The following is a 25,131-nucleotide window of genomic DNA, read 5'->3' as shown; positions in this document are numbered from 1 at the left end:
CTTATCTGAAGTTTAAAATCATTGGTGTACCCATAAGCCAATCACATAACATTTGGTTATTACGCGTGTTATTCGCCGGCTCCACTGTAAACCGGTATGCTGCAAAAACAAAACCATCGAGCAAAATACCGGAGGGAACATGGCAGTTCACATTCACAATTATAACTTTGCCGGACTTTGGCCTTGCCAGTTTCTCGCTGACAATTGGTAACAATTGATAAATTTAACTTTTCCCAAAACCTGTCAGGACTCGGAAGTAGGGCCACAACATCACCTCCATTCAAAATGTGAAACAATCACTCTTCTAGTTCGGGCTTCAGTAGGCAAATGCCGGGAATATTCTCCACAACAGAGCGAATAGAATCCTGTGTCTCCATGTCCACTGTCCTTTTCGATTTCCCTAACCTAAACTACAATCCTAAATTCGGCGCTTAGCGTTTACGTCACGGCTCTCAGCCTGCCCTGGGAGATATGAAATAGGAAATCTGGGAGATAGTTTGCTATCTCAGACTGAGTACAGAAGCGAACTGAAATTGAGCAGAAGTATGAAGTCTGTTGTAGTCAAGCTAGTGGTTTATGGTGAGGTAAATGGCTAATTTAAGACTTCTTACTTGGAATATTAAAGGAATGGGTCACCCCATCAAAAGATCAAAAATATTCTCCCATTTGAAAAGGTTGAATGCTGATGTGGTTTTTCTACAGGAGACACACCTGAGAAATCAAGATCATCTGAAGCTAAAGTGTCCCTGGGTTGGGTAAGTTTTTCATTCTATATATTCAGATATATCGCTCCTCGTGACAGCCACTATCTTTGTGTCACGTGTCTGGGCTTTCATCACACTGAGACTGCGTTTGTGGATGACTCATGTTCTCATTGTGGGGACATGACCATCTTGGCGTTAAGATCGAGATTATCTTAAAAGGTATAAAGTCCCCTCTGCCACACCCCGTTCTAGCTCCTCTTCTCGTAAGAGGGCTACTTCGGCTGGTGACCAAGGTGATCTGAGGATTACCGTGTGAGGCTTCCTTGACGAGCAAACCTCTTCGGGCCACACCCCCCTCACAAACGCCGCAGCCGTTTGGGTTTCTGGATGAGTTTGCTGGACCCTCTCAGGGTCCTGACATCTCATTCAGGGCTCAGGAGGAAGACCTTATGTCAATCGGCGCATCACAAGGCGGACTTGAGTCCTCAGGAAATGAGGATTGGGCTACGTTGCCTTCCTTGGGAGTGCCATCGTTGCCAGAGTCCAATCCCGAGCTGAAAGCCGTACTTTCCTGGGCAGCTGAGAGCATCGGGCTTGAGTGGAATCCTCCACCCTGTCCTGAGCGCTCGAGGCTGGATGATTGGTTCCTGGGGGCTGCACGTGTTGATCACCAGCAGCCCCTGCTGGTTCCTTTCTTTCCCGAAGTGCACCAGGAAGTGACCAGTTCATGGAAGGCACCTTTAACTGCCCGAAACCATTCTGGTGCTTCCTCCGCCTTCAATGCCCTCGATGGCGGAGCGGCCAAGGGGTATGCTGGGATTCCCCCAGTGGAGCGCTCTGTTGCGATGCAATTGTGTCCTCAGAGCACCTCCGCATGGCGTGGTGGTCCCAAGCTTCCCTCCAAGGCCTGTAAGTTGTCATCCACGCTTGTGGCCAAGGCTTACAGAGCTGCGGGTAAGGCCACTTCTGCCGCTACCGACCTCACTCTCCGGGCGACGAAGGTTACAGTGCACTCCTTGATGTCCACTTTGGTGTTCCAGGAGCGCCACCAATGGCTGAAGCTGGGGAGTCTGATCTGACTTAGCTCCTCAACTCCCCGATTTCCCAGGCAGGCCTCTTCGGCGACGTGGTAGAGAATTTTGCCCAGCAGTTCTCTACCATCCAGAAGCATTCTGAGGCCATCAAACACATCCTGCCCCGGCAGACTGCGGCTGCCTCCACACTGCCACCGGCACAGCTGCCTCAGCCTTCACCCTGGCCGCAGTGAGGAGATGGCCACAGAAGGGCGACGCAGGCCGTCTCTGATCCTCAACCTACTAAGTGGGGTTCCTGAGATGGGTGACTCAGAGTTGGGGACATCAGCTCGTCAGGAGATGGTAGCAGGACCTCTCCTTCTCCCGGAGGAGGGCCGGGGGAGAATCCTTTTTTCTCATTTTCTTTTTGTTCCGCCACTGGCCAGTGGTACCCAAACTTTCACTAAAAGAGTTGTTTCCTCTACCTCTAGGTCCCAAGAGGCCACGAACAACAGTTGGCAATGTGCTTTCTGGCCACTCTCGTTCCCCTCATCCCTTGCCAGTTTCCATGCAGAGCCGGCTCGAGAACGCATATTCTCATGCTCTCTTTGCCAGTTGGATGCTCCTGTCAAGGCAATTAAAATAACCATGGTTTTATTATAGTAAAACTGTAGTAACTCATGGTTTTTTGGCGTGTTGACTACCATTTGTATAACCACAGATTTACTACAAATACCATGGTTAAACTATGGTTAATTTAGCAAAACCATGGTTAATTTTTGGTTACCATGGTTTAACTATAGTAACCATGGTTTTTTGGTTTTATTTGTAGTAAAACCATGGTTAAATTTTCATAAGGGAAGGATGGCAAGGATGCTCCTGTCGTGCACGCGGAGGTCACGACCCTGCTGGCAAAATGGCGCAATAGAGACGGACCGTCCCCACGGCCTGCCTCCGAATCTTCACCTCGTGGTTGGACCTCTCATTTCTATGGGCTGCCATTCCCCTAGAACCTGTGTCCAGACATGTTGTGGTGTCAACAGATGCCTCTGCCACGGGCTGGGGTGCCAGTTGCAATGGGCATGCATGAGAAAAAAAAAAAACTGTATGAAGAATTTCAGCCAGGTATCAGGCCCCACCATAGCACAGAAACTGCACTTTTTAAAATTACAAATGAGCTGTTTCTTGCGTCAGATCACTAGCAAATCTCATTGCTAGTTTTACTTGATCTTGTGCTGCGTTTGACACAGTAGATCATGACATACTCATAGATCGATTACAAAACTTTACAGGTATTCAGGGACAGGCTCTAGGATGTTTTAGATCCTACCTGTCTGGTCGCTACCCTTTTGTTTATTTAAATGGGGAGTCATCTCATTTATCACCAGTAAAATATGGAGTGCCACAAGGATCCATCCTAAGTCCTCTTTCAATATACTTACATGTTGCCCCTTGGTAATATTATGAGAAAATACGGGATTAGTTTCTACTGTTATGCTGATGATACTCATCTATATCTCAATAAGACCAGATGAAACTTCTAAATTATCTAAGCCAACAGAGTGTGTTAAAAATGTAAAAGAGTGGATGACCAATAATTTTCTCCTATTAAATTCGGATAAGACAGAAATAGTAATTATTGGACCAAAAAAAACGTACACAGAATCTTGTAGATTACAATTTGCAACTAACCAGATGTAATGTTACTTCCTCTACGGTCAAAAATCTGGGTGTTATATTAGACAGCAACTTATCTTTTGAAAACCATATTTCCCATGTTACAAAAACTGCATTCTTCCATCTTAGAAACATTGCCAAGCTATGAATGCAGAAAAGCTAATTCGTGCATTCATGACCTCTTGACTGGAATATTGTAACGCGCTTCTAGGTGGTTGTCCTGCTTCTTCAATAAACAAGCTAAAAAATCCAAAATGCAGCAGCTAGAGTCCTTACCAGGTCAAGAGAATAGAATCATATTACCCCAATTGTACAGTCTCTGTTTAGCTCCTGCATACCTAACTAGCCTTATACCACGTTACATCATTTTTGTTATTTTTGGACCAAAATGTATTTGATACTTCAAATTCTAACTGACGCTCTGATGTCACACTCTGAAGATGTCTTTATTACCTTTCTGGACATGGACAGTATACCGTACATACATTTTCAAATGGAGGTACTGAGAGCTCTCGGACTAAATCTAAAATATTTTAAACTGTGTTCCGAAGATGAACGGAGGTCTTATGGGTTTGGAAAGTTTAAACTTCTGATATAGGGTTTTCTGAGAGCACACATCCGAAACACAGACAGAAAGCAGCTGCCTTAGAACTGGTACACTGTTATTGCTTGCAAAAACACGATGGTGCCATGGGTGGAAATTTTCAGATTAAGGGGCAGTTATATTATAATGAGATCCCTTTTCCACGTCACTAGAAGAACGAAATCAGACACGCTTGTTTTCTCAGACTTTTGCAGAAAAAGGCTTACCAAAACAAAGTTACTGGATTAATCTGTTTCACATTTCCTTGGTTGGTAGATGCACCGGGGCCTGATTATGGCACTTAAAACCTGGAAAAGTCAGATTTTTGATAAAGATGTCACCTTTAATGTTCGTATAAAATCATCAGTGTATGAAACTGTTGTATAAATGCAATGTCACATATGCAAATTGTTTATAATCATTAAAAAGTTGTCACTCAACTTAGTTTATCGCGATTTCACAAACTTTCATCAAATTAATGAATCTCTCTACATTGCACACTGAATCTATTTAATAGCCTATTTAATCTCTACACTTTGTTTGTTATAATGAGAGGATCTGCGCTTGAATGACTCAGCACTGAACAGAAACTTTAGTCTGCTTTTATGATCTGGCATGTGAGGAGCAGGCATGCACTGATAGAGAAGCATTTCCATTGACTGCAGTCTGCAGTTATTATGACAAATCACAAAAGCTGACATTAAGCAGCAAACCATAGACCCCCCCCCCCAACCTGTTCAGTTTACTGAAGTACGCAGCGTTGCGTAAACAGTGAATATATTTTGTTTTTCCAGGGCAGCAATGGAGTTTTGCAAATATGTTGGATTTGCACATGGTTTGATACTGAAAGACAGAGCTGTCCCAGCTGTAAAAGATTTCCAGTCATGATTTTGAACTGCAGATCGTAAGTGAAATGGCATCAAATATCTGTTTTGTTGGCAATCGGCATGCAAGTGTTAGTCAATCTTTAGCTCCACCCACGGTGTGCCTCCAGCAGCTCAGATGTTTTCAAAGAGAATCATAAAGCTGTATCTTTCTTTTATAAATACGATAAAACTTAAGAACTTTTGGACATATGAAGGAGCAGTACTACTCTACTCTAGATTAACATTGGAGATTGGGTGAAACTGTGCGTATTATGCCCCCTTTAAAATATCAGATAAAAATATTTCAAAATTAAGTTAACACTATCTTTATTATATAGAATGTAGTGTTGTCAAAAGACCCGGTACTTCGGTACTAAGTCAGTACAAAAAAAATTTAAATGTGACGGTACCAGGTTTCTTTAAGTACCGGTAGTACCGAGGACCCGTTCAAACCCGGTTCTGGATGCATGCAGCGCTATGATTCCTGCGAAGCAGAACACGCGGACGGAATCTCAAAATCCAGTTATGAAAATGAAACTTACATTTTAATATGGACAGTCACGGAATTTGTCAAGGTTAGCATAAATTAATCAAATCAAATCTCCATATGGACCAGTATCTGTAAATGTTAAGCCGCAAAAGTTGGTTGAAATCTGCATCCTGCATGATCTGCGCGTCTCTGTGTGAATGAATGAATGGTTTGTTTACTACATAGACTGATTCGCATGACGCTTGCAGTAATGAGCACATACAACATCACCAGAACTGTTCTGAGTCACTTCACAAGCATTTTACCGTTTCATTTGAGTAAAACCAGTGTCAATTTAAAGGTATTCACGGAAAACCGTCAAAACAGCCTCTAAATTGCGAGTAAATCACTCGCATATGTGAATAAATTTTACTAAGGGCGAGTAAATTGTCTATTGTTAGCCATTGGCTAATAAATTCTTAGATTTTACTCGCCAGTGTGTGTGTGTTCGAGGCTATTATAAGATTGGCGCAGATATATTTTCACTCGCTGAACACTGACTGAGCGCTTCACAGTTCTCTCTCCATCAAGCGATCTGTACTTTTCAATTCATCTCAATGGACGCACAGTACACCTGTATTTGCCTCTTTTACTGTCTATGGTATTTGCCGAACTGTAAACTTTGTGTGAAGAGGCACGACTCGCCATCGCTTTGCTGATAGCTCTGTTTCTCACACATGCAAAGAGAGAGAGCGAGAGTCTTACCACGCTGAATCGACATGCTACATGTAAACTATATTCTTTGTTGTCTTCTCCTGTCAAAATAATGTAGTTCATTTAGAATTATTCATGTTTTCGAACAAGCAGAAGATATGCCGGTTTCTCCGGTAGTGGGCGGAGCTAATGCGCAAATGGCAATTTCATTGGCTGGCGCTCATCTTTTACCGTCCCTATTTTGATTTCAGCAAATCAGTTCGACCAAACGCAGAGAACGTGATTAATATTCATGAACCCAGCAGCTCATCAATCCATAGTGCATTGTATATTGTTAGTATGGTAGTAGAATTAGTAGCAGAGATGGGACCAAGTCACACATGTGCAAGTCTCAAGTAAGTCTCAAGTCTTAACCTTCAAGTCTCAAGTAAGTCCCAAGTATTTTTTTCTTGGGCAAGTCAAGTCAAGTCACAAGCTTTGTTAAGTCAAGTCAAGTCAAGTCCAAGTCAAGTCACCTTAATATTGTTATTTTACCTGCAGAATCTGATCTTAATAAAGTTAAAAGACAAGATATAAGTAACTGTCAGTAAATTAAAATAATTTGGATTTGCATTGTAAATACTCATGTTCAGTAAAATACATCATGGAATCAAACAAAATTGTAACTTCATAAAATTATTAATTTTTCACTTTTGCCAACAGTGTTTGAAAGGTTTTACATTTTCAACATTGAGTCCATAAAACAAATAACAGCTAAACATCCAACAGACTCCTCTCTGAACACCTCTCTCTCTCTCTCAAACACAGTTTACATACAACATTAAACTTTGTTACATTTCTCCTCTCTCTCTCTCTCTCTCTATCACACACACACTCTTTCTCAAAGTATAGAATATGAATATGACGTTTTTTTCAGTTGTTTCACACTTTTTTGTTATCTACAGTACAGACCGAAAGTTTGGACACACCTTCTCATTCAAAGAGTTTTCTTTATTTTCATGACTATGGAAATTGTAGAGTCACACTGAAGGTGTCAGGGCCAGCAGTCCAATCCCTTGCAAAAGTTAGTTACTCGTGCCGTAGAACGTTGTACCAGGGCAAATAAAAAAAACTCCACAGGACTCCAATGTCAAAAGATAACAAAAATGACCGTTTATTCAGGTCCCACAGTGAAATCTTCTTACAGGAGTAATAAAATAAATGTTTCCTAAACCAAAAATAATGCTGTCTGATGTTTCTAAGACAATGTAACGTCCATAGGCTACGGTAAGAAAACTATATCGCTCAGGTCCTAATTCACAGCTGGCTCCGAGCGTCCAAAGTTAGTTATGACGCTTCAACGGTCTTGCGGGAAACCAGCACAATTCTCTTAAAGGGGCGGTAGCCCTAAATTCAACCTAAACCTTGAGCTAAACAGAAAATGGTTTTCGTTGTTTCCAAATCACTAAACAGGATTTATAATTCAAATTATATCAATGATCGTTTTCTGAAAACCTCCTTAACATTACTAAGAAACATAACTGAGAAATAATAATATTTTAATAAAGTTATGTTTGACTACTATTAGCAATAAGCTATTAATGTAGTAATATAAACCTTATAAATTAAATATAAGGTTATTCCATATTCCAAATAATATGTACAGTGTTTTGGCTCCTATATTCCGGCCCCTAATTTTTCTTATTTCAGAAAAAATTACCTTAAAAAACAACAAGGAGTCAACAAACTTAAACTAATAACTAATAACTGTCGAGTGTCTCTGTAGCCGTCTTCAGCACCGCCTCATGCAGCTTCTTGGAGAAGACAGACCTTGGTAATGGGTCTATCTAATGTGGTTGTCTTCGTCCTGATGCGGACCCGGCGCACGAGCCCGTGCGCGTCTGGAACCACCTCGATGATCTTACCAAGGACCCAGGAGTTGCGGGGCGCAGAATCATCGACGATCAAGACAATGTCCCCCTCAGCGAAGTTCCGGGAAGCACGAGTCCACTTCTGCCTTTCCTGTAACTGCGGGAGGTATTCTCTTGTCCATCGCTTCCAGAATATGTCGGCTATATACTGGACCTGTTTCCACCTCCTGCGGGCATAGACATCCTCCTTCATAAAGAGGCCTGGTGGCAGGGAAGGCTTTGATTGAAGAAGCAAGAGGTGATTGGGGGTAAGCGCTTACAGGTCTGATGGGTCATTAGAGGCTTTGGTTATAGGTCGACTGTTGATGATGGCTTCTGCCTCACACAAGACAGTGTGCAGGCCTTCCTCATCCAGAGTCTGAAGCCTTACAATGCTACTGAGGATCTTCCTGACTGACCGAATCATCTGTTCCCAGATGCCACCATGGTGGGAACCAGTCGGGGGGTTGAAAATCCACTGGATGCCCCTCTGACGCAGACTGCTTTCAATCTTGGAGACATTCCATTCCTCCATAGCTCTCCTTAGCTCCTTCTCCGCACCCACAAAATTAGTCCCATTATCTGAACGGAGAGTTTTCACTTGCTAGAAATCACTTGCCTTCACTTGCCTCGTCTTGCTAGAAATCTGCGAAGAGCGTCAATGAATGAGTCCGTGTCCAACGATGATGCCACCTCCAGATGGACAGCACGAATAGCCAGGCAGGTGAAGATAACGCCCCACCTCTTTACTAAGCTTCTGCCCCGTTTGACTTCGAACGGACCGAAGTAGTCAACTCCAGTATAGGTGAAAGGGGGTTCATCTGGAAGTACCCTGTCCTGGGGCAAATCTGCCATCTGCTGTTGTCCAGCTGCACCATGCGAGCGTCGACATGTCACACATCTTGATAGGACTCTTCTTATAGCTGAGTGAGCACCAGGAACCCAATACTTCAGTCGCAACTTGGACAGTACATGGTTGCGACCACTGTGACCCACGCACTCATGTATATCTCTGAGTATAAGCTCCGTCACATGGAAGTCCTTAGGTAGGATGGCAGGGTGTTTCATCTCTTCAGGCATCGCTGATCTGCTGAGTCTTCCTCCTACTCTAAGGATCCCCTCCTGTAGTTTGGGTTTGAGCTTGTAGATTTGACTGCTCATCTTAACGTTTTCACCTTTCCGAAGTACAGAGATCTCCTCAGAGTACTTTCGCCGCTGACAGAAACGAATGATCTCAAGCTCCGCTTCCTTGAGGTTCTCCACAGTGAGGTTGGTCTTTGGAAGGCTTTCCTTGAAGATCTTCATCTTTTTCTGGACCTCAGACTGTGGAAGTGACGCATTCATCTCCTCCCTCTTACGACACAGAGTCAGCAGCGTGCTTCTCAGTTTGAGCATCCAGCTGACTGCCTTCTTCAGACGATTCCAGGAGGAGTAATACTCAAGGAACCGCTGCACTGTGTCCAACTGCTCTTCAACTGCAGTAGTGTTGACCACGGCTTTCCTTACCTCTGGGTCCTCCGTGGTTAGGTCCCCATGGTTGTCTGGGTTCTGTGGCCATTCCTCCTCTGGCTTTGTGAGATAGTCCGGCCCCTTTATCCATGACTCATTGCGCAGGAAAGATCTCACGTCAAGTCCTCTTGACGCAATGTCAGCAGGATTCTTGGCTGTATTTACATGTCGCCATTGTCTTACTTCTGACAGCTTCAAAATCATTTCCACTCGATTAGCAACGAAGGTGCGAAATCGGCTGGTTCTATTTCCGATGTATTTGAGCACCGTGGTGCTGTCTGACCAGAACACCGATTCTTCCAAGGGGAGTTCCATTTCTGACCTCAGGGCTTTGTCCATGCGCGCTGCCATGGTAGCTGCCGCTAGTTCCATGCGTGGGATGGTGAGGGGCTTGAGGGGTGCCACCCTGGCCTTTGCCATGACGAAGGCAACGTGAAGATTGTTTTCTTCGTTCTCCTGCAGCAAGTAGCTCACCGTTCCGTAGCCTTCTTGGCTAGCATCTGCAAAGTGATGCAGCTGATTGAATATTACCTTGCCAAAGTCCCTGGGCTTGAAGCATCTAGACACTCCAAAATCCTTCAACAAGTGAAGATCCTCCAACCAGCTGTTCCATTCTTTAGCGAGGTGCTCTGGAACGTCATCATCCCATCCCAGCTTGAGTCGGCAGAGCTCCTGGAGGATTAGCTTTGCTGTCAAGACCACTGGTGCTAGAATACCCAGCGGGTCATAGATAGAGCCAACTACGGAGAGAATGCCTCTTCTTGTGGGTGGCCTCTCTTGAATAATGATCCTAAATTTGAAGTTGTCGCTCTCAATACACCATCGGACCCCCAACGCTCGTTCGACAGGTAGCATATCCAAGTCAAGATTGAGGTCTCTTAGTTCTTCAGCTCTCTCCTCCACAGGAATTGCAGACAGCACGGCTCTGCTGTTGCTTACCCACTTCGTAAGGCGGAATCCTCCTGAATGAAGGATGGCCCTCAAGTCGCTGTACATAGATACTGCTTCCTCTTCTGAGCAGACAGACTTGAGGCAGTCATCAACATAGAAGTTGCGTAGTACTGTGTCAATACTTGCATTATTGTACTGACCTCTGCTGTCGTGTGCACACTTCTGTAGGGCAAACGTGGCACAACTCGGAGATGAAGTGGCACCGAATATATGCACCCTCATTCGGTACTCTGCGATGTCTTGTTTGATGTCACCAGAGGGCCACCAGAGAAACCGCAGAAGGTCAGCATCTTCAGCCGGAACCCGTACCTGGTGGAACATGGCTTCCACATCTGCCATGACAGCCACAACTTCTTGCCGAAACCTTGTGATGACACCAAGCAGAGTACTCGTCAGATCCGGCCCCTGTAGGAGCTGATCATTCAATGTGGTGCCTTGGAAGGACGCCCCACAATCGAACACCACTCGAATCTTCAGCTTTTTAGCATGATATACGCCATGATGTGGCAAGTACCACACCTTTCCATCGCTACGGCTGATCTCTTCATTGGGAACCTTGACAGCGTAATCCTTCACGATCCAGTCTTCCACAAACGCAGAGTATTCAGCATGGAACTGAGGATTCTTTGTGAACTTCTTCTTTAAGTTGAGAGCTCGCTGTTCAGCTACTTTCCTGTTGTTCGGCATCTTGAAAACTGTGTTCCTCAGTGGTAAACCGATGCTGTAGTGACCCTCTATAGGTTTTGCTGACTGCGAGACCATTTCCAGAAACTGGATGTCCTCCCTTGACATCTCTACACGGTCGTTTTGACACTCTGGAAAGTCGATCTTGAACTGTTGATGGTTCCACAGCTCATCTAGCGTAGCCACTGATATGCGATTGGAAGTGACCTGTATGAGTCCACTAGTCGTGTCATGGCTGTTGACTCCACGGAGAGGACCATTGACAATCCAGCCCAGTCGTGTTTTTACTGCGTATGGCCCATTTTCCACGCTAGGTACCACCTGCCACGGCTCCATGGCCTTGGGTACGTCAGTCCCAATGAGAAGATCTACCTCTGCCTGAATCTTTGGGATCTTCACTTGACTGAGATGAGGCCACTTGTCTACTTCCTCTTGCAGAGGGATGTTCTGTTCACGTGCCGGGATCACCCTCTGAGAATAGATGTTGGGCAGCTCCAGGAAGCTGTTGCCATCCATGCCGCTGACTTCCAGACCAGACACCACTTGGCTGCTCACCAGCCGCTCGCCTCCCATGGTCTTCAGCAGAATACTTGTTTTCCTCCCTGTGACCTTGAGTGAGGCCATTAACTTCTCTGTGCAGAAGGTGACATTGCTGCCTGGGTCGAGGAACGCATAAGTAGTCACAATCTTATTACCTTTCTTGGCCTTGACATGTACTGGAACGATCGCCAAAACACTATTAACATTGCCGGCCCCAGTAGCTTTGCAGGTCCTCATCTCTGCATTGATGCATCCACTTACTACTGAACTGGATTCTCCATCTGCTCGTTCCACCTTGTACTTTGTGTTTTTGGACGTGTCAGTCAATGGCTCCTTCTGTCTTGCTTCATCAGTAGCATCCTTATTCTTCTTATGGAGAACTGTCGGGTGAGTAAGCTGACACACCTGGCAGGCCATCTTCTCATTGCAGGCCTTGCTCATGTGTCCTTGTTTCAGGCAACTGAAGCATAGTCCTTTACTCTTAAGAAAGTCGATCTTCTCCTTGTGAAGAGACCTTTTCATCCTTTTGCAGTGTTCCAAGGTATGCTGTTCTCCTTGGCAGAAGAGACAAGGGGTCGAGAAAGCACACAGTGATTCTCCCTTGGGCTTTAATTTTGTCTCTGTCGGATTCTTGACTGCTGTGACTGCAGTAGTGAAGCTTCTCTGAGCACCACTCGTTCTGGCTGATTTCTCAGTCTTGTGAGCCCTTACATGGCTCTTGTTTCCATCCGTAATGTCGCCGAAGAGTGGGTGGAGGGCTTCTTCCGCTTGCTGAATCACAAAGCCGACAAGGTCCCTGAACTTAGCGCTGCGTTGCTCCTTCTCTAGGAGAGCACATGCTTTGCTTCTCCACCTCTCCCTCAGCTTATATGGAAGCTTGGCAGCGATAGCTCGCATATTGGACACACTGTCAAGCTCTTGCATGTACTCTACATCCAACATTGTGTTGAGGCATCCTGTGAGGTAAAGGCCAAAGGAGTGAAGTGCTTCTCCGTCATCTGACTTGATTGTCGGCCAGGCCAGTGCTTTGTCAATGTATGCCATTGAAATCTTAAATCCATTACCAAAGTGCTCCTTCAAGAGCCTCTTGGCTTCACGATAGCCATTTTGCGGTTCCATGTGAAAACAACTTCGTATACGCTCTCTCGGCTGCCCGTCCGTGTACTGCTCCATGTAGTACAGCCGGTCCCTGTCACTATCCGTCTTATCCTCTACTCCATGTTCAAAGGCCCTGATGAATAGCCTGTATTCCATAGGGTCCCCCTTGAATATTGGAATCTTCTGAGGTGGCAGGGTAGCGAGGTTCTGTTGTTTCATTAGGAGGTCAATAATGGATAATGGCGAAGATTCTGGTCGCAAAGTCTCCTGTTCCGTCCTCACATCACTAGTAGGGGCTCCATGGCTACCTCTGTGAGCAGGTTCTATTCTGACTTCTGCTTGGGGAGTAGTCGTAGCTTGCCTAGGAGCTTGTGGTACCGTGTGCTTTGCTTTCTCTATGTAAGAGTTCATACCATCTTGCTGGCTAATTCTAGACCAGGCTCTGATACCTTCAAACTCCTCTAGTACTCTGCACTTAGCATCGGAGGCGGCAAGTGCGATCTGCATTTGCAACTCCTCTCTCTCAGCTTTTATCTTAGCTTCCTGTTCATCTAGTAGTTGTTTTTGTTTTAGAGTGGAAGCTCGAGCTTGTAGCTCAGCTCTCTCTAATTCAGCCTTCAGACGGGCCGCTGATGCAGAGGATGCTTTGGAATGTACTGAGGATGGTGCTTTAGACCCTTTCCTTAACTTTCTCGAAGCAATAGACACTGATGCACTATCTTCAGGAGAAATCTCCTCATTTGTCTTTTTAGCCTCGGCTATGCGCTGATGCACTTCTTTTATCCATTTATCAGCCTTAGCAGCAAAGTTATAAAACATATCGGCCTTCGGCTTAAACCATCCTTCCTGATCTGCATTCATTTCTGATGTTTCATCCAGTAACACTTTGACTGATGTATTTAGTTCACAAAACTCTCCAAACAGTTTATTAAACTGTACTGATAACATCTTCTCTACAGCTGGCAGGTTACTGTCGTCACCTTCATCCATTAACTGAGTTATCTGATTAATTTTGCTGGTTAGCTGACCTAGCTTGTTTTTCCTTTTATTAATGGCATGGCGAACTTTTTCTTCATAAGCCTTGGCTGTAACTTTAACCTGTCTAGCTTCAGTAGGTTCAGGTTGGGGGGTTGAATAGCCTGCTTGGCTCATCTTGATGAATTTAAGTTACAGTGAGAACCCAAAAATCAATTTTCCTATTTGCCTGGTGAAAACGTTTCTCTATCACTCTCACAAGAGGCTGTCAGCACTTGCTACAAATAGCAGCTAAAGTTGCACCAACTTAGCTAATTAGCAACAAGCCTTTTTTAATTTTGACGTCTCCACTCAACAGAAAAGACACAAATAGCATCCACATTCTCTTTTCTTCAGTACTCACTGCCCACCAATCTGCTTATTTTCCTTCATCACAGAGCTCCAGCAGTTCGTGAATTTTGAATCCTTTTTCCTCATAGAGCACAGTTTTCTTACTATGTCAGGGCCAGCAGTCCAATCCCTTGCAAAAGTTAGTTACTCGTGCCGTAGAACGTTGTACCAGGGCAAATAAAAAAAACTCCACAGGACTCCAATGTCAAAAGATAACAAAAATGACCGTTTATTCAGGTCCCACAGTGAAATCTTCTTACAGGAGTAATAAAATAAATGTTTCCTAAACCAAAAATAATGCTGTCTGATGTTTCTAAGACAATGTAACGTCCATAGGCTACGGTAAGAAAACTATATCGCTCAGGTCCTAATTCACAGCTGGCTCCGAGCGTCCAAAGTTAGTTATGACGCTTCAACGGTCTTGCGGGAAACCAGCACGATTCTCTTAAAGGGGCGGTAGCCCTAAATTCAACCTAAACCTTGAGCTAAACAGAAAATGGTTTTCGTTGTTTCCAAATCACTAAACAGCATTTATAATTCAAATTATATCAATGATCGTTTTCTGAAAACCTCCTTAACATTACTAAGAAACATAACTGAGAAATAATAATATTTTAATAAAGTTATGTTTGACTACTATTAGCAATAAGCTATTAATTTAGTAATATAAACCTTATAAATTAAATATAAGGTTATTCCATATTCCAAATAATATGTACAGTGTTTTGGCTCCTATAGAAGGCATCAAAACAATGAATTAACACATGTGGAATTATATATGGAATTATATACATAACAAAAAAGTGTGAAACAACTGAAAATATGTCATATTCTAGGTTCTTGAAGGTAGCCACCTTTTGATTTGATTACTGCTTTGCACACTCTTGGCATTCTCTTGATGAGCTTCAAGAGGTAGTCACCTGAAATGGTCTTCCAACAGTCTTGAAGGAGTTCCCAGAGAGATGCTTAGCACTTGTTGGCCCTTTCGCCTTCTGTCTGCGGTCCTGCTCACCCCTAAACCATCTCGATTGGGTTCAGGTCCGGTGACTGTGGAGGCCAGGTCATCTGGCGCAGCACCCCATCACTCTCCTTCTTGGTCAAATAGCCCTTGATGCCTTCAGTGTGACTCTAGAATTTTCAGTCATGAAAATAAAGAAAACTCTTTGAATGAGAAGGTGTGTCCAAACTTTTGGTCTGTACTGTATATATATATATATATATATATATATGTAATATATATGTAATATAACTGTAATATGCACTTCTCATGATTAGGTAATCGCGGCAGCTGTAGTCTTATTCACATTTGTTTTTCTGATTAATTGTTTTGCTTTGCTTTTTTGAGAAAGACAAGGTAACAAAATATTCGGGGCTTAAGCCCCCTTAGCCCAGCCCTAGCGCCGCCCCTGGAATGCGTTTTTTGACGGCCTGCTAGCGGATCATTAGGGGCCGTTCACATATCTCGTCTTTTGCGCGCGCAAGTTTGTTATTTCCAATGTAGGCGGGCGGTATGCACGCTCAAAATGGAAGCAACGCTGTCGCGATGCGCACGCCCATCGAGTTAAAAACATCTGACAATAACTAAACATTCTGCTTCATCGTTTCCCGTAACAACGTTGAAAGCTCAGCCAAGATGAAGGAACAGCTGATCATAGCTGTATATGGATTGCCATTTTGAAATAAATTTAGTAGCAGAACTACTGCAAGCGATTTTTTGTGCTGCAAATCCATTTATCCTTTGCTGAAATTTCCGCGTCTCCATGGAGAGAGAGCGCGTCATGGTTGGTTAGCAACGGCAGACGCCCCAGGGGCGCAACTGCCCGAGTGCTTTGGAAAGAAGGAGAAAGCGGCGCGCCTAGTGTTTTTCACGCAATTTTAGGCGCGAACTATTGAAGACAAAAGTGATGATCCTCGGTACCCCTCAGGCTGATGTTGATGTGATGTCTGATCTAAGTGGGCGTGGTGTGCATAAGATAGAGAGGGCATGACTGATGATAGTGTCCTGATCCAGTCATGACAACGCGATTCTCAGCCTGCGCTCCAGCTGAGTAATCAACTTTATTTTTACAAATAATTTATATATTTTATATTCAAACTGAAATCATGATGTGATTAACACTCAAGTCATTCAAGTCATCGTGTCTCAAGTCAAGTCAAGTCCCGAGTCTTTAACTTCAAAGTCCGAGTCAAGTCTCAAGTATTTTATTTTTTGTCAAGTCACAAGTCATAAAAATAGCGACTCGAGTCGACTCGAGTCCAAGTCACCAAGTCACAAGTCCCCATGTCTGATTAGTAGTATCATTATCTTTTAATAATAATTATGATCTATTACTATTTTTTTTTTACAGAAACCCTCAATGAACAAAAACATCTTAAGCATCACCACCAGTCTTAAGTTCAGATAAATGACAAATATGCATTCATTACAAATTCATTTTTACATAAATGCATTGTGCTAGAAATATTACTATTATTTTATAAAATGTATGTGATACTGCTACTACTGTTAATTAAAAATTAATCACACAATATGTCTTCCATGTTTTAATTTTAATAGCAAATCCCCTTTATTTACCAAAAAATAAAATGTGTTTAAATTTCATAAATTAAAAGACAAATTAAATTTGGGTGAAACTTGTTTACTGTTTTTCATAATTATATTACTTGTAGAAGAACTTTAAACACAATTGTAAATAAGTATAAAGAATGGCATTGGTTTTATTTTTAGTGATAAAAAATTTTTTTTTTTAATTAGCATATTTTTGTGTTTTATTTTGGTACCGAAATTGGTACCGAGAACCGTGGATTTTCACTGGTATCGGTACCGAATACTGAAATTTTGGTACCGTGACAACACTATTAGAATGGCATGCTATAATAATATTTACATAAAAATTTACCTGAGATTAGTCTTTATATCTCCACTCTTAAATGTTACAAGATGATGCATAGATGTGTCACTCCCCACAGACACACTTCTGGACTCTGGTTCTGATCTCTTCTGATCAACTGAACTATAACAGAGGGAGAGATTAAAGTCAGTCATTTGAATGGTAAAAAAAATATATATAATTTAGCAATACACAAGAAGAATTTCTCATATAGGCCTATTGTAGAAATATACCCGAGATCAGTCTTTGTATCTCCATTATTAAATTTTACTGAATGATGAATAGACCAATCACTCCTCACAGACACACAGCTGGACTCAGTTTCTGATCTCTTCTGATGAACTGAACTATAACACAACAATTTAACTTATGATAATCATTTTTAGTCTTTAAGGATTTTTTATCAAAAACACTAAATGATGAGTCAATTTATGGGTCATAAAATCTCCAGACACATGAACACAAAGGAGACGCCCATCTCTCATCATTCAAGATGATTTAATACAGTGTTTATTCAAAGTACCTGCATCCTAGAGAAAACTCTTCATCTGTGGATGTTTGTGTGTCCTCCATGATGAAACAGAATCTGATCTCCAGCACTGACTCTGAATAGAAATGTAATTTTATTAATAAGATTCGGGAGGAGCGCGTCAGATACTAAGCCTAATCAACACAGGTGGACCATAATCAAGTAATCAATCCCATAGTATAAATATCGCTGACTTCCCTCTATCCATTGACGGTTTATCAGCATCCCTCCTCCACCCCATCTCCTCACTTCGAGTTCACTTTATAAATAGACGGGGAAGGGGGGGTACTCTAGGTTCCGGCCATTCCCGAGCTCGGAGCCCTTCCCCGGACAGCACGCCAAATACGCATACCATACCTCAGCTAATTATATGTAAGCGTGAACTAGTGAAATGACAAACAAACTCAATAATTCAGCTGAACGGATCCTGAGAGAAACAGATCATGAGACGCAGCGTTCACTCAGATACACAATGTAAGTCGTGTGTTAACAAAAGATCAAATAAACCACACACAACAACAAAAACAAACCAGTTCATCTGCTCGCAAAAGAAAATATTTAGGATATATTCAAGAAAACACCAAAAACTTACCCTCAGCTAAACCCTAAACTTTACCAGTACTTTCTTGGGTAAGTACGCTGTAAGTGCATTGTAAGTGTAACCTTTTTTTTTTCTAATCTTTAATCCTTGAGAATATGAATTATATTGTTTGTTTGATGCTAATTATACACACTTAACTGGATGTCACAGCAAGGGAAATGCTAATATTCATATTATTTTGGTGCTGATCAGCATTTACAGATTGATTCTATTTCATATGCTATAACATATATTAATGGGATTATTTTTTTTTTCTGACCTTAACAACCAGACAGAAAGTTAAACATTTTGCAACTAATTTATTTGCAATGCTCGCTAATATTAAATGATACTAGACATACTAAGCCTGTTGTTTTTAAATCAAATTAAATGAAAATAGCCTAACCTATAAGAACGACTTGTGGATTGAAGTGATCAACAGCAGGAATAATGATCAAAATGATTATGAATTAAACATCTGGATGACGTTCTTTGCAATGGATTTTATCAAGTTGCAAGAAAAGGAAAAGGATTTAATTGCAAACCGTTACTGATTTTGTGTGATACACTGTCATGGCATTCGAGTCCTCACATGTGCCCCAGACTGACAGCTGCAACTGAGTGAAACAATTTTTTTATTATTATTATTTATTTCTTTAGGTTAATTAACTATCCTTCTCCAGCTCATGTATAAAGTATGTAAGACATTGGTTCTCATCAAGTCATAACTCACATCAAAAATGGTATTGATTTGGGTTATTTTGATTGGTAGACATTTCAGATCCATGGTACCTCTTTAAACTATTATTAAATTTTATTTAACTATTATTATTATTATTATATTAAAGTTTGTTGTTTATTGTTAGACAATTTTCTGTTTACTATGAACCACTTGATGATCATTTAAGATTTATTTTAAAAATACAACTGTGCATAAATCTAAATCAATCTATTGCAGATGTATTATAATATTCAATTGAAATTAATATTTAAGATCGTTTTATTAAGTTACTAAATGTATGAATGAAGCCTCCTCATCTACAGGATCCTGTATAAAAGGACATGGTATTTTTGTCACAGACAACACCAAACACTAATCAAACCACATTAATTTGCCTGCAAAAGAAAATATTAAAACACATAAAAAATAAACGCCCTTTAGAGGAAATCTGAAAGCGGAAGTAACTGTAAAACACCTGAGCATCAGCACTCACCTTATTTAAACAGATTCACAAAATCCACCGCCTTTCTATGAAGCAGCTACACGAAAATCATGGCGTAGCTTTGATAAAGGTTCCTATGAAACACTTTGATGTTCTGTATAGTGTCGATTCTGGCTGTTTAGATCAGTGTGTCGCACTAGTCCTCAAAAGTGAAGCCATCGCGTTTCGATCGACCCCAGGTGGCTGGTCATAAACCCCGCCCTCTCCATGTAATCTAATGAGCACATAATTACATATCACTTTTCAAACATGTTTGTTGTCTTTTGATGTAGATTTGATCACGCTGATGTAAGTTAGGGTTGTTGTTGTTGTTTTTTTTTATGTTTGGTCTTATATATAGGCTATATATATATATAATTATTTTGCAGTTTGTTTATTTATTTATTATTGAATATAAACGAAAAAACAACAATAACGCCACATTTACAGATCAAATTAGATTATGACAACCAAACTAACACTTCAGGTCTTTACAAAAAATAAGAAATAGAGGTTTAACAGACAAAAATGTACATTTATGTATAAAAAATGTATCCAGGAAAATAAATAGATTTATTAGAAAATACTTGTCTTTTACATTCTTGTGGGAGTTATAAAAACCAAAATAAGGCTATCCTTAAACAAAGAAAAATTGTCTAAAATTGTCTCTGTTGTCTAAGACACGTGCAAATAGAATTTCTTTCAAAAGGTTGGACACAATCCCCAAAAAAGATGACATACAGACTCATCTTCCACTCCGCAAAAGGAGCAGAGGGGATCCATCTGAGGAAACATGTTTTTTAGATAAAGTTTGACAGGGTAAAATGGATGTAGCAACATAAAAATATCTATTTTTACCTTATTAGTAATCAAATATTTGTTAGATAAGGACCACACTTTCTTCCAAGGAATACCGTCAAAAGAATTACTCCAAAGATCAATCAAAAAAGACTTACAAAACTGAAATGTTCAAGATCTCCAAAGTGTTTAATTATGCACTCAATAGTTTTGCATAAATTACTGCTACAATTCGGTCTCTCCAGTCTTCTCCAGACCTTGATTTCAACATGAAATTCTAAATTTACTTTAATCTGAAAAGAGGAATTTGGACCACTGAGCTACAGTCCAGTTCTTTTTTTTTCCTTCCCCAGGTGAAATGCTTCTGATGTTTTTTCTGGTTCAGGAGTGGCTTGCTTCTAGGAATCTGACAGCTGTAGCCCTTTTCCTGAAGAAGTCTGAGTGTGGTGGCTCCAGCTTCTGTCCTCTCCTTGTGAAGCTCTCCCAAGTTCTTGAATCAGCTTTTCCTGACAATCTTCCCAAAGCTTTGGTCATGTCTGTTGCTTGTGCACCTTTTCCTACCACACTTTTTCCTTCCAGTCAACTTTTTATGAATATATTTTGATACAGCACTCTGTGAACAGCCCAAGAGGTACCCAGTTTTTAATCCTCAAAAACAATTAATCAAACTTTCTTTGATTTATTCCCTAAAAATAACCTAAATCTGTAATTACAGTTATTTAATTTTAGTTATACAATTCATATACATAATTTCTCTCATTTCATATCATTTATTTCTATTATAATAGAGGGTTTGGGGGTAGGAGTGGAGAAGCCACTAAGCACAGGTCTGGTAATGTCAGGACAGGAACTAGGGAACAGAAGTCTGGTGAAATGAGAGGCTGAGAGCATGCAAAAGAGAAGACAAACTGAAAACACTAAACTGCACTTTGAGCCTATGAAAACATGTCGGGACAAATCACAACAAGCCTGGGAGTAGGTCACAAACAAAATGTAGCACGTTCACACCACAACAGTCTATAGTCAACAACAGTCAACAGATACAAGACTACACATGAGGGGAACTTAAAAGAGGTAGAATTAAGGAATTAACAAGTCACAGGTGTGACGGCAGCTGGAGTAGTAAATAAGATAACAATGGGGAGGGAACCACGAAGACAACGAGCACATGGCAAACTGTCAAAACAACGACAAACACAACAACAACCTGCTGATCAGACCAAAGTCATGATAGTAATCACTTCTTTTACACTATTTTGTGACAAAAGACATTGATCTAAATCTACAGAAATTGAGTGCTTTCTTAAACGCATCTCTCTGTTTAACACTATACAGTTAGGTCCATATATATTTGGAAACAGGCCCAATTTTTATTATTTTAGCTGTTGACCAAAACATGTTCAGGTTTCAGATATATGATGAATATGGGCTTAAGGTACACACTCTGAGCTTAATCTGAGAGTATTTTCATCAAAACTGTAGAAAAGATTAAGGAATTACAGCTCTTGAATATGTACCTCCCCCTTTTTCAAGGGACCAAAAGTAATCTAACAATTGACTCAAAAGCCATTTCATATAAATCTATTGATTTTCAAATGGAAAAAAGTGAGAACTTACTGAATCACATTCTGTACATTGAATCATTTTGAGTGTTTATTTGAGTAATTGAGTTATTGATTGTAACATTTTGTTTGAGAGTATTGTTAAGCTATGTTTTTTTTTGTAATTTCTTTTGAGTAACAAACAAACTAATCAAATATTTTCTATTCAATGTTTTTTTTTATTATTATTTCCCTTACTAATTGCATGACAACAGTGTTTCAACTGAGTTGGACTATTCAAGTACCTAGAAAGTTCCAAAAAGAGTAATAAGAGGAAAATTGTCATTCATTTTACACTTTGTCAAATTGTGATCATACCTGATTCATCCATTCAAAAGAAAAAGGGAAAAAAATCATTTTCTTTCTAATATAAAATCAAACTTTACTCAGTTAAGAGGCTCAGTGTTGTTTATTCACTCACCTGCTGTGTTGCCTTCCTCTCTCCAGTAGTCCCACCTTTCTTCTTATCAATTGGCCCATACTGAACATACTGGTGTGAACATACTAGTGTGAAATGCTAAACACGTTGCACGCTACACTGAGTTTTGCAGTGAACCATGGTTTGTCATTGTTGTAGGTTAAATGAGTCCTGCAAGTGTGGGAAGTTGGACAAAGCAAAAAACTACAATCAGGAGAAGAACTTATGAGACTAAACCAAAAGGTGCAAATAAGGCCAGATTAGACTTTGCCAAAAAAATCTATAAAAAACGGCAGACCATTTATGGAAAAGCATTCTTTGGACGGCTGAAATTAAGATCAGTCTGTACCAGAATGACAGGAAGACAAAAGTATGGGTAAAGCTTGAAAAGCTCATGATCCAAAAAAATACAAGGTCATCTGTGAAACATGGGCAGTATGATACATGAGCTGCATGGCTTAGGTGGCTCTGGGTTACTGGTGTTTAGTGATGATGAGACAGAAGACAGAAGCAGCTGGATGAACTCTGAAGTGTACAGGGATGTACACTCTGGCCAGATTCAGTCAAATGCAGCAAAGTTGATTGGGCTTCGCTTCAGAGCACTAATGGACAATGACCCAAATCACATGACTATGACAATATATGGGTTATCTGAGTTCTTATTATAATAATTATTATAATTGTCATTATAATAAAGTAAATATTAATGTAATGCTAATCGACATAGCCTTTATTACTGTTTAGAATAATATGGCATAAGTTGCATGCCTTACTCTGTGTAAGTCATCTCACAGAAGGATTTATTTGAAACACTCGACTGAAGTTATGAAATGTGGTACAGGTATTTTCACGTGCTTTCAGATGGAGCAGCATTTAATAAACAAACAACTTTCATTATCACAGAACGATTACATTATATGGTCAAATATATTGATTATAATGTCTGCAATATTTTGTGTAGCTTTTCAGTGAATGATGGCTCTGTGTAATAATTAATAATAATTCATTACATTTATATAGCGCTTTTCTTGGCACTCAAAGCGCTTTACATAGACAGTGTAGTAAATGCTGCTTCATCTGATAACAGGTGATTTACAAAGCATTACAAAGGAGGAAAGTCTCTGGTGATGTTCATGAGTTCCAGACTTAAGGCAGTCATTGCCTGCAAAGGATCCCCAACAAAATATTCAAAGTGAACATTTTATTTATTTGTCCAATTACATTTGAGCCCCTGAAAGTGGGGGACTGTTCATAAAAATGATTTTAATTCCTAAACATTTTATGATATATTTGTGTTCAACCCCTTGAATTAGAGCTTAAAGTCTTCATTTCAATTTCATCTTGATTGTTTTATTTTAATTCTTTCTGGTGGCATACAGAACCAAAATTATAAAAATTTTGTCAGTGTCCAAATATATATGGACCTGACTGTATGTTAAAATATCAGATAAAGATGATGATTTTTAAAAAAGGAAGAAGAAAAAAGTCTACCTATTGGGGACAGATTTGTCTTTGTATCTCCACTCTTAAACTCCACTGGATGACCCATAGATAGACGCATCACTCCTCAAAAACACACAGCTGGACTCTGCTTCTGATTTCTTCTGATCGACTGAACTATAACAAAACAGATGTAATCCTTTATTATGATGATCATTTTCTTTGAAGGTCTTTATATAATTTTCATCACAAATGCTCCAAGAGAAGCTCTTTTTTTTTTGGATAAAATCTTGATTTTAAATTAAAAACCCTGATACACAAAACACGATGGAGACTCCTATCTCTCATCATTGAAGGTGATTTAATACAGTGTTTATTCGAAGTTGATGAATGTCAAGATGAAACAGAATCTGATCTCCAGCACTGACTCTGAATAGAAATGACAAACAAACTCAATAATTCAGCTGAAAGGATCCTGAGAGAAACAGATCATGAGATACACATGTTCAGATACACAATGTTAGTCGTGTGTTAACAAATGATCAAATAAACCACACACAACACCAAACACCAATAAAACCACCTTCATCTGCTGGAAAAAGAAAATATTAAGACATATAAAAAATAATCATCCTTTAAAGGAAATCTGAATGTGGAAGTCATTGTAAATCACTCAGCACTCACCTTTTTTACACAGATTCACAAAATCCACCATCTTTCTATGAAGCAGCTACACGAAAATCATGGCTTAGCTTTGATAAAGGTTCCTATGAAACACTTTGATATCCCATATAGAATCGATTCTGGCTGTTTTATTGGAGAAACATTATCTCTGAACATCTGCTTTCACTTTTTATCTGAGACACGAAAAACAATGATGGCGCACCTGTAGTTCTTATAGGAGCATCTTTAAACTCCACACACAGTGGGAAAACGTTTGTGATATCAAAGCATTCGTTTAATTGACTTACGTTTTAGCATACAAAATCATTAAATAAAGCATTTTATGTTTCAATGATCAGACTTCATCTGAGCAGAAATGTTGACTGTCACAACAACATCCCATAAACACACAATTTGCATTTGAGGATCCTTAGATCAATAAATATCATTCAATGTATATTTCAATGTGCAGCAGTTTGTCCCACATTGTCTAATGCTATTTTCACATAATTAAACATTTTCTACTCCCACCTGTTACATTTCTTAATTAGGGTAATGAAATTAACATTTGACTTGTACTCAGCTAACAGCAAAAAAGACAGAGGCTCACAAAATAATGAAGAACAGATGAAGAGGATGTAAGGTCCACGGAGAGGTTCAAGGAAGGTATCCAATAGTGGATGAAGGTTTCTTTGCGTGTTCGGTCTTTTCAGTGTGCAAAGTTATTAAATTTAGGTTATATTATAATCTGACTCCATTTTATTATGACCTCGAATTTACAACCCGAATTCCGGAAAAGTTGGGACGTTTTTTAAATTTTAATAAAATGAAAACTAAAGGAATTTCAAATCACATGAGCCAATATTTTATTCACAATAGAACATAGATAACGTAGCAAATGTTTAAACTGAGAAATTTTACACTTTTATCCACTTAATTAGCTCATT

At 40.4% G+C, this 25,131-nt stretch overlaps 1 protein-coding gene across 5 annotated transcripts in view; it reads right to left on the bottom strand.

Moving 5' to 3' along the window:
• Nucleotides 1-24,399, bottom strand: part of LOC132095586 (NACHT, LRR and PYD domains-containing protein 12-like) — a 76,585-nt gene extending 52,186 nt beyond the window's left edge. For 2 of the 5 annotated variants that reach the window (XM_059500722.1, XM_059500718.1), the window contains exons 1-3: nt 24,206-24,399; nt 17,477-17,558; nt 16,963-17,076 (exon numbers count right to left, since the gene is read on the bottom strand). In XM_059500722.1, coding sequence (XP_059356705.1) covers nt 16,963-17,076; nt 17,477-17,558; nt 24,206-24,236 — 227 coding nt within the window. In that variant the 5' untranslated portion in view covers nt 24,237-24,399. Of the gene's footprint in view, nt 1-16,962; nt 17,077-17,458; nt 17,559-19,276; nt 19,454-24,205 lie in introns of those variants that run through there. The other 3 variants (XM_059500721.1, XM_059500717.1, XM_059500719.1) reach the window with 3 other exon arrangements.
• Between the last annotated feature and the right edge of the window lie 732 nt (nt 24,400-25,131).

This window comes from Carassius carassius, chromosome 19 (assembly GCF_963082965.1).
Source record: "Carassius carassius chromosome 19, fCarCar2.1, whole genome shotgun sequence".
Lineage (NCBI taxonomy): Eukaryota > Metazoa > Chordata > Actinopteri > Cypriniformes > Cyprinidae > Carassius > Carassius carassius.
Note: the sequence above shows the minus strand (reverse complement) of the source record. Positions and strands in the feature narration are given on the sequence as shown.